At 46.1% G+C, this 9,453-nt stretch overlaps 1 protein-coding gene across 4 annotated transcripts in view; it reads right to left on the bottom strand.

Annotated features, from left to right (window-relative positions):
- Positions 1-1,107: 1,107 nt before the first annotated feature.
- Positions 1,108-9,453, bottom strand: part of RAB7B (RAB7B, member RAS oncogene family) — a 29,640-nt gene continuing 21,294 nt past the window's right edge. For 2 of the 4 annotated variants that reach the window (XM_081299683.1, XM_081299682.1), the window contains one exon: positions 1,108-1,321. In XM_081299683.1, the coding sequence (XP_081155809.1) occupies positions 1,211-1,321 (111 nt within the window). In that variant the 3' untranslated portion in view covers positions 1,108-1,210. Of the gene's footprint in view, positions 1,322-8,870 lie in introns of those variants that run through there. The other 2 variants (XM_081299685.1, XM_081299684.1) reach the window with 2 other exon arrangements.

Here is a 9,453-nt window from a genome sequence, read left to right as displayed (position 1 = left end):
CAGTGGCAGATCAATTTTGAAGTTGGAGATGTGCAATTTCTGATGGGGGTTCTGTCACGGATGGAAGGCCATGAGCAAGTTATTCACCTTTCTGAGCCTACATTCCTCCCCTGAGAATAATAATAATTACACCTCCCCTCAGGTGTAATAATAACGTCTCTACTGAAAGTGAAATTCATCATAGTGTCTGCTAGTGTCTGGCATTAATAGGGAATTCATTACAGGGTGATCATTAATAGTAATAATTTCATTTCATTCTTACACTGTTCTAGGATCTGTTCCTGTTTCCAAGGACTCAGTTTATTAAGCCACAGAGACCTGTAGCCAATGAGGAAACTCTGGCGTGAACCAAGCCCCACAGGAACCAAGAGGCAAGAACCATGCGTTCTCCAGTCTTCCACTGGAGTTGCATTTTACAGCTTACTTAGCAGCACACCTAGTTCGTCTGATTGCCTCCTAAACCTTTAAGGTAGGTAGGGTGGGCCTCAGTATCTCCATTTTACCACAGGAGGGCAGAGGCCCTAAGAGATGACGCCATTGACTCAGCATCAGGCTTGTGTCCTTGCTCTGCTTTACCCGTCTTCCATGGCGCCTGACCCTCCAGACACCTTATGTGGCTAGTAGAGGGGCAGCTCCATGACACTTTGTTTTGTTCACTGTTCTATCCTAGAGCAGCACCTGGCACATAGTAATAAACAGACAGTAAATATATGGGGGAAAATAAACGAAGGGTAGAAGAGCAGGGAATGGCAGATTAAGGCTTGGAATCTCTCAATCTCAAGGCAGAGTAGCTAGGTAAGGGGCTCAGCCATGGGGCCCACTGCCTGGGGTTGGATCTCAGCTTTGCCACATATGAGCTGTGCAACTTGGGTAAGTTACCCAGCTTCTCAGTGTCCCTGTATCCCCATCGATGATAATATAACACCCAGGCCACACCACTGTTGTGAGGACTGAGTTAATTTTCAGGGAGAGTTCAGAGTGGTGCCTGATGCACAAGAACCCTCAGCACATATTTGGTAATTGAAAAAAAAAAAAAAAGACCATTTTGACTCCAAATCTAATACTGTTTCTCTAAGCCATCATATGTAGAGCTTTATAACTTCCCAGTCACCCAAATGGCCTTGATTTTATTTTGTCTTTCCATCATCCTTGTGAAGGAAACAAGAAATTGTTATTACCCCCTTCCATTTTACAGAGGAGAAAACTGAGGCTAGAAATGATGAGTTTGGCTCAAGGTCACAGAAAGTCTTGGAAAAAAATGACCTGATTTCAAATATATTGCTCCACAGTTCCACTGGAAATCCCCTCCACCAGATCTAGCCTGAAACAGAAAAGGAATCTGTATTAGTCCCTTTCACTTTCAGGGTCTATAAAACCATTTAATTTCGTTTAGTCATGGGCTGTTAGTGTACGTAAGAGAAATGTTCCTGGGACTTTAAGGTCAAGGAATACTATGGATCCAAAGAGAAAATCCAAGGGTATAAATGTCTGGGAGCCCAGTGGCCTCTCCTCCCAATGTGCAGTCGCTTTCATGAGCAACTGTCACCACCCAGAGCTGTGGGGCAGTGAAGACAAGATACCCTCCTCCGTCAGGGACCTTTGGTTCAGTTTGGAGGCATGAGGCAGAGTCTTTCTGGGGCTGAACATGTTAGTTACTGCTTTGATTTTAACTTTTTGGTATTGGGGATTAAACCCAGGTGTGTTCTACCACTGAGCTGTATCCCCAGCAATTTTTAGTTATTATTTTGAAAGAGAGTCTGACTAAGTTGCTGAGGCTGACCTTGAACTTGTGATCCTCCTGCCTTAGCTTCCTGAGTAGCTGGGATTACAGGCATGTATCATGGTGTCCAGCTAACTATTTGCTTTTAAAGACGGTAAGCAGGTCCAAGAATCATATGTTTGTTTTAAGTTACTGCAATGCTCACCAGAGGATTTGAATCCCCGAGGTCATTCAGATGGGGAGATAGGAAAAGAATTTATGAATCCTTTCATTTGTTCATTCATTGATTCAGATCTTTTTTAAAAAAATTGTTTTAATAGGCTCATCAGCTCAGCTCTCATTTACTGTATCCTTAACTTCCAATGGGGATTGCAGTGTCCTATGCCTGAAATCACAAATAGATCTAAAACAAATGTCCCCATGACTGATCCTGACCTAATCATAACCACCGTTTATTGAGCATCTACTGAGAGGTAGGCACATGCATAACTGGAACTCTTTGAGGTGAGCATTGTCATCCCTGCTATCCAGGTGAGCAGTGGAGACTGAGATGGGAAGGGACACCCCCAAGGTCCCTCAGTCATGCAAAAACAGTCCAGGTTCAAACCCAGGCCTGTCTGACTCCAAAGCTCAGGCTGAGGATTAAGTTTGTGAATTGGAATCTATGTTTTTTGAATTTAACCTTGATCTTATTTATTTTTATGTGGTGCTGAGGATCGAATCCAGTGCCTCACGTGTGCTAGGCAAGCGCTCTGTCACTGAGCCACAACCCCTGTAAATTGAAATATTAAAGTGCTAAAAAGAATATGTGTCCATGACCTCACAGCCCGACCAGAGGGACCTTTCCAACACTTCAGCTCGTTCCCCTTGCCATTGTTGTGTTCTGCTTTCCTCCACTCTCACCCCACCCTGAATCACAACTGTCTACATTTGGGATCCATCTTTTTCTGTGTGCTTGGTTGTTACCACATCTGTTTCTGATAAACATGTGTGAAGTTAAATCATTGAGCTTTGCTTGGGTTGGGACTTTACGAGTGTCCGGCTGCTCTGCTTCCTCCAGGGCTTGCTGTCTTCCATGACTTCTGAGATTCACCCAGGGATGCCTGTGGCTTTAGTTTATTCGTTCCTCCTGCTGTGAAATTCCACTGTCTGAAGAGACTGCATTTTTTTCCCTCTAATTTCCTATAGAAGGATGACTAGGTCATTTCCAGTTTTTTGTTTTGTTTTGTGTGGTTTTCTTTGTTTTCTGTTACAAACAATAAAGAAAATTCTTGATCCCCTCCTCTGATGCACCCAGCAGAGATGGATGGACACACACACACACACACACACACACGCACACACACACAGTGGAATTGCCGGGTCATGGGGCCTGTCTGAGATGCATTTTACTTAAATACTGCTGAAAAGTGGTTGTACCAGTTTACTGATGAATTGGAAGAGGCTCTTTTAGGCACAGGGCTTAGGAAAGGGATCCCAAATTGAGTAACTGGTGAGCCCTAAGATTAACTTGGGAAATACCCAAGCATATCTAGAAATATCTAAGCATAGTGAGTCATTTATATATTCATTCATAGAGCAGGGCACACACTTGATGGTGTCTCTCTAGAACTGAGCCTCTAAGGTTGGAAACACTTGATTTTTTTTTTAACTCTTGGGGGTACCATGGATTGAACTCAGGGGTTCTTGACCACTGAGCCACATCCCCAGCCCTCTTTTTGTATTTTATTTAGAGACAGGGTCTCATTGAGTTGCTTAGTGCCTCACTTTTTGCTGAGGCTGGCTTTGAACTCACCATCCTCCTGTGTCAGCCTCCCGAGCTGCTGGGATTACAGGCGTGGGCCACTACACCTGGCAATACTTGCTGTTATTGACCTGCACTTCAGGGGAAGCATGGCCTCCTCTCTGGCACAGGAAGACCAAGAAAAGTTCAGGTGACCTCACCCCACTGGGAGACCTGGGCATGGGGGCTTGGAAGAATTTTATGTCGTGTATTTCTCTTGCAGGTGAATCTGAATTTGTCAGTCTTGGATTCAATATTTATTTTTCTTCTTTTTCATTTTTGGTTGAGTAATAGATTCAAATAATTGGAAATTCAAAATGTAAAATTACACTAGGACTGGCTGTCTCTGCTAATCCCTACTTGCCCAGTCCCTCCTATGAAAGGTAACTACTTTTATTGATTTTCCATGCATCCTTCTAGAGTGTTCTTTATGTCTGAGCAAAAACTAATATGAAGTCTTACTTCAGTCCCTTATTACAAAATGGACAACATGTTATACACACAACTCTGCCCTCACTTTTTCAAATAACAATGCGTCTTTGGGATCTATTCCACAGACCACTTCATCATTCCTATTTTTTAATTTGTTCTTTTTAGTTGTACATGACAGTAGAATGTACTTTGACATATTATTCATACATGGAGTATAATTTCTCATTCTTTTTAAAAATTCTTTTTTGTAGTTGAAGATGAACAGAATTCCTTTATTTTACTTGTTCATTTATTTGTGGTACTAAGGATCAAATCCAGTGCCTCTCACCTGCTAGGCAAGCTCTCTGCCACTGAGCTATAGCCCCAGCCCACTACACCACACACACATCTTGTGATTGAGCATGATGTGGAGTTACACTGGTCGTGTATTTGTATATGAACATAGGAAAGTAATGTCTGATTCATTCTACTGCCTTTCCTATTCCCATTCCCTCTCTTTCCCTTCATTTCCCTTTGTCTAATCCAAAGTATTTCTATTCTTCCCTACACGACCCCCTCCATTATGTGTTAGTATCTGCATATCAGAGAGAACATTTGGTCTTTGGTTTGGGGGGATTGGTTTATTCCATTTAGCATGATAGTTTCCAGCTCCATCTATTGACTGACAAATACCATAATTTCATTTCCTTTTATGGCTGAGTAGTATTCCTTGTGTATACATACCACATTTTCTTTATCTATTCATCTCTTGACCACTTCATAATCCTTTTAAAAATTATCTTTAATATATTTTTAAAATATTTGAATGTATTCCACTGATATTTATCACCTACCATGCACCAATCTCTATACTGAGTGCTGAGGTTAAAATGATGAATCAACACGGTTCCTGTCCCCAAGGAGACCACAGAATAAAAGCAACAGCCAGTTATAATAGAGTATCGCAGGTGCCATTTATTCCAAAAATATTGATGGAGTACCAGTCACTCGGCAGGCACTGCTCTGGACACTGGGAGATGGTAGTAAATAGAGCCCACAAAAATCCTTCCCCTTGGTATTTCTGTCCTCATGGTGTTGATGATCTGGCACTAGGATCAGTGGGACGGGGGGCTGTAAGGGCACCTGGAGGACCCTAACCTGGCTGGGGGCTGGGGCAGGCTAACTGGAGGAAATGGTATTTCCACTGACAGTGAGTAGCCCAGGGGGAATCTGCCAAGTTAGGTGTCCTCCTGGCCAGGGCTGGGAGGTGAGAGGCAGCCAGCGGCCCTGGGGAACTGAGAGAAGTTTGGAGCATGGAGGGAGCAGAGGCCTGAGGAGCAGGCAGTGGCTCGTGTGTGTGGACAAGAAGGGTTTGGTCTTCATGGACACCACAGGAGTAGCTGCTTGTGGAGTGGCCAGGAAAGAGGTGGATGGGCGGGCAGGCAGGAGGCCAGAGTGTGGCCTAGCCAAGACACACTAGTTGCCTGGACCAGGGGGAGCAGCGGGATGGGGAGGAGGCTCTGGATCCAACAGATGGTGAGACAGTTGTGTGGACAGGCCCTGGTGGACGTGAGGTGGAGGGAGAGGAAAACTCTTCTCATCTGAAGGACGAGCCCAGTGGCCCCTCTGGGGACTCACTGATATAGACAGGCTCTCAGCGCTGTAACTGCCCACCTGCCCGTCCCTGGAGCCCTCATCTCTGTTCCTGTGTGTCCTCCAGCCTGGTGGCCAGTTATCATTTCGCTTCCCCCAGGGGAGGCTGATTCCCGACCTGCTAAGCCTCTGCCAACTCGTTACCCACACCCACCAGACACGACTAACCACACACACACACACACACACACACACACACACGCACACACTATGCCACACACACACACGCACACACACACAACCTTACCGTATATACACACACACACTATACCACACACACATGCACACACTATACCACATACACACACATGCACACACACTACACCACACACACACACAAAGTATACTACACACAGTATACCACACACACACTATACCACACACACACATGCACACACACTGTACCACACACACACACACACACACACACTATACCACACACACACACATGCACACACACCATACCACACACACACATGCACACACACTTACCACACACACTATACCACATACACACACGTACACACACTATACCCCCCACACGTACACACACATACTATATCCTCCACACATACACACACACTATACCACACACACACTATACCCCCCACACATACACACACACTATACCACACACACAATACCACACACATTCATGAACACACTCTATACCACACACACAAACACACACTATACCACACACATACTATACCCACACATGCACACACACTATACCACACACACACACTACACCACACACACACATGTACACACACACTACATCACACACATACACACACTATACCATACACACATGCACACACACAGTAAACCACACACACACACACACTATACCACACACACATACTATACCACACACACACACACACTATACCACACACACACACACTATACCACACACACACTATACCACACACACACACACACTATACCACACATACACACACATGTACACACACACTACATCACACACATACACACACTATACCATACACACATGCACACACACAGTAAATCACACACACACACACACACTATACCACACACATACTATACCCACACATGCACACACACTATACCACACACACACTACACCACACACACACATGTACACACACACTACATCACACACATACACACACTATACCATACACACATGCACACACACAGTAAACCACACACACACACACACACACACTATACCACACACACACATACACACACACACACACGCACATACAATCCTGGCCTGGCACAGGTCTTTGCCCTCTGCCTGAGCCAATGCTCTGCCAGCCTGGTCCCCTGCCTCAGCTCGTGTCCTCAGGAGGCTGCAGGTGCACACGGCCTCTGCCACGGCCAGGCCTGTCGTGTGCCAGCTTCAGGTAGTTTTAGCTGTTGCCGTCGGTTTAATCTGGGGTCTCCCCTGGATTGTGCGCCCCGGGAATAAGGCGACCACCCTCTAGGTGCCTGCCATGTGCCCCGTTCCTCAGGGAGCAGCTCAAGGAGTCACCGTTGGTGACAGCGGGGGGCAGGCCAGCATGCGGGCAGTGTAAGTCAAGCAGCAGCAGGAGTGGGGCATTCCCCCACCCACCCCGCATTTGGCACCCAGCTGTGCCCGGCCCAGGTTTATTTGGTGATAAGATTTGGCTGTTTTCCCCAAGCCCCAAGGGCATGTGCCACCCAGAGCCCTGTCCTGGATTCTTCCTCAGCACAACAGCCCGGAGCAGGGCCGCCATGGGCGTCAGCAGCCTGGGCCAGGGGACCTTGCTGATCCAGAGCCTCTTCTTTGAAAGGGTGGTGATGAAGGGTCCCTGGGACCGGTCGCCACAACCCCCACCCAGCCCCCAGTGGGTACCACTGTGACAGGCCAAAGCCACAGCCTCCCTCTGACACCTCCCCTGGGCCAGGGGGGGCGGGTGGTCCACAGGGTGGGCCTCTCAGAGGACTTCCTGCCAGCTCAGTTCACCTGCCTGGAGACCTGTTGGCATGTCCCGGAGCTGTGATGGATGAATGCTCTGGGTCCTGAGACCCCCAAGTCCCCACCGCATTTGGAACATGCTGTCCAGGCCTGACTCTGCCGAAGGTCCAAGTGTGTGGTGCGGCCTCGGCTGGGCCTCAGGTTTGGGCTCTGGCCAACGCTCAGCCTTTTCCCTTCAAGCTGCGGCCCAGGAGGCCTGGCCGGTCTCCTGTCATTCTGGAAGGCACTGACAACTAGTTGTTGTTCAGGGCTCACTTCATGGACGTAGCCAACCAGCCCTCAGAAGGACCCATTCCTGAGTTAAGCCTCTGTCGTTGTCACCTTGAAATCCTAAATAATTTTCAAATAAGGGACCTGGAATTTTGATTTTGTATTGGGCCCTGCAAATTATGTTGCTCATCTTGGTTTTTTTTTGTTGTCTGCCCTTTAGTATCCTTTGCATTTTGAACTATGTAGATGTGGTTGTTGTGTGTGTGTATGTGTGTGTGTATGGGGCAGGTACTGGGGTGCTGTACCCTTGAACTACATCTCCAGCCATCTTTATTTATTTATGTTTTTTATTTTGAGACAAGGTCTCATGGAGTTGCTGTGGTTGGCCTCAAACTTGTAATCCTCCTGCCTCAGCCTCCTAAGTCACAGGGATTACAGGTATGCACCACTGTGCCAGGTGTAGATGTGGTTTTTTAAATTTAAAAAGTAAATACAATCATCTTTCCTTATGTGCAGAGGGAGAAATTCCAAGACCTCCAGTAGGTGCCTGAAACAATGGATAGTGTCACACTCTCTCTCATTATATGTGTTTCCTCTACATACATACCTATGAAAAGTTTAGTTTATAAGTTAGGCACAGTAGGAGATTTACAACAACTGATTCTAAAATAAAACAATTATAATGATGTATTATAATAAAAGTTGTGTGAATGTATATTTCGAAAAATCTTGTTATGCTGTCCTCACCCTCACATCCTGATGTGAGATGATACAGTGAGATGAGATGAAGTGAGTTTAGTGACATGGGCATGATGACATTGGTGTTAGAAGCACATAAGGGTTCCATGAACACTAGCACTTGGTACTATGACCGTCAATTTGATAATAAACATGACTACCAAGTGATAAATGGGTGGGTAGTGTATACAGTGTGGAAACACTGGACAAAGGGAGGGTTCACATCTGGGCAGGATGGCATAAGATTTCGTCACACTACACGGAATGGCACAGGACTTAAAAGTTATAAATAGTTTTTTTCTAGAATTTTCTATTTAATATTTTTGGTCCACCATTAACTGTGGGTAACTGAAACTGCATAAAGTGAAACCGTGGACAAAGGGCGACTACTGTCCCACACAGGATTAAAAACACGGAATACATTTATTAGTTGTTGTGTACAAATGGTCTGTATGTCCACTGTGGTACACAGCTGATGCTACCCACATGTGACACATCAAATCCACAGTGTGACTGACTCCCAGGAGAGCCAGTGTGTGCAAAATGTCACCCCATGAGGGCATGTTGTCCCTCTCTGGGACTTCTGGAGGACAGATAGAGGGGTGCTGCTTTTCTCCTGTGTTGGACCCAAGTATTGAGCCAGGTCATATTTCAGAGCTAGGTGGAGGGGAGGGGCTCCCCAAACCCTTGCTGATCACCCCAACTCCCCTCCCTCTAGGTAAATCTCTAGAGGCAGATGACACCTGCAGTCATGAGCTAATATCTGCAGCTTTTCTTGGAACTCAGGAGACTTCTATAGAGACAAGGAGACGTCTGTGTGCACAAGAACTCGGCCATCGGAGATCCTGAGAGGTCATCTTGTTCACTTCTTTCAGGCTGGGCTGTCTTATCTGTGCTGTCTGAAGCCACAGATAAGCTTCTGCAGGGACAGAGGATCCG

This window comes from Spermophilus citellus (assembly GCF_964194105.1).
Source record: "Spermophilus citellus genome assembly, chromosome: 6".
Lineage (NCBI taxonomy): Eukaryota > Metazoa > Chordata > Mammalia > Rodentia > Sciuridae > Spermophilus > Spermophilus citellus.
The sequence above is the reverse complement of the archived record's forward strand: the minus strand, read 5'-3'. Positions and strand labels throughout refer to the sequence as shown.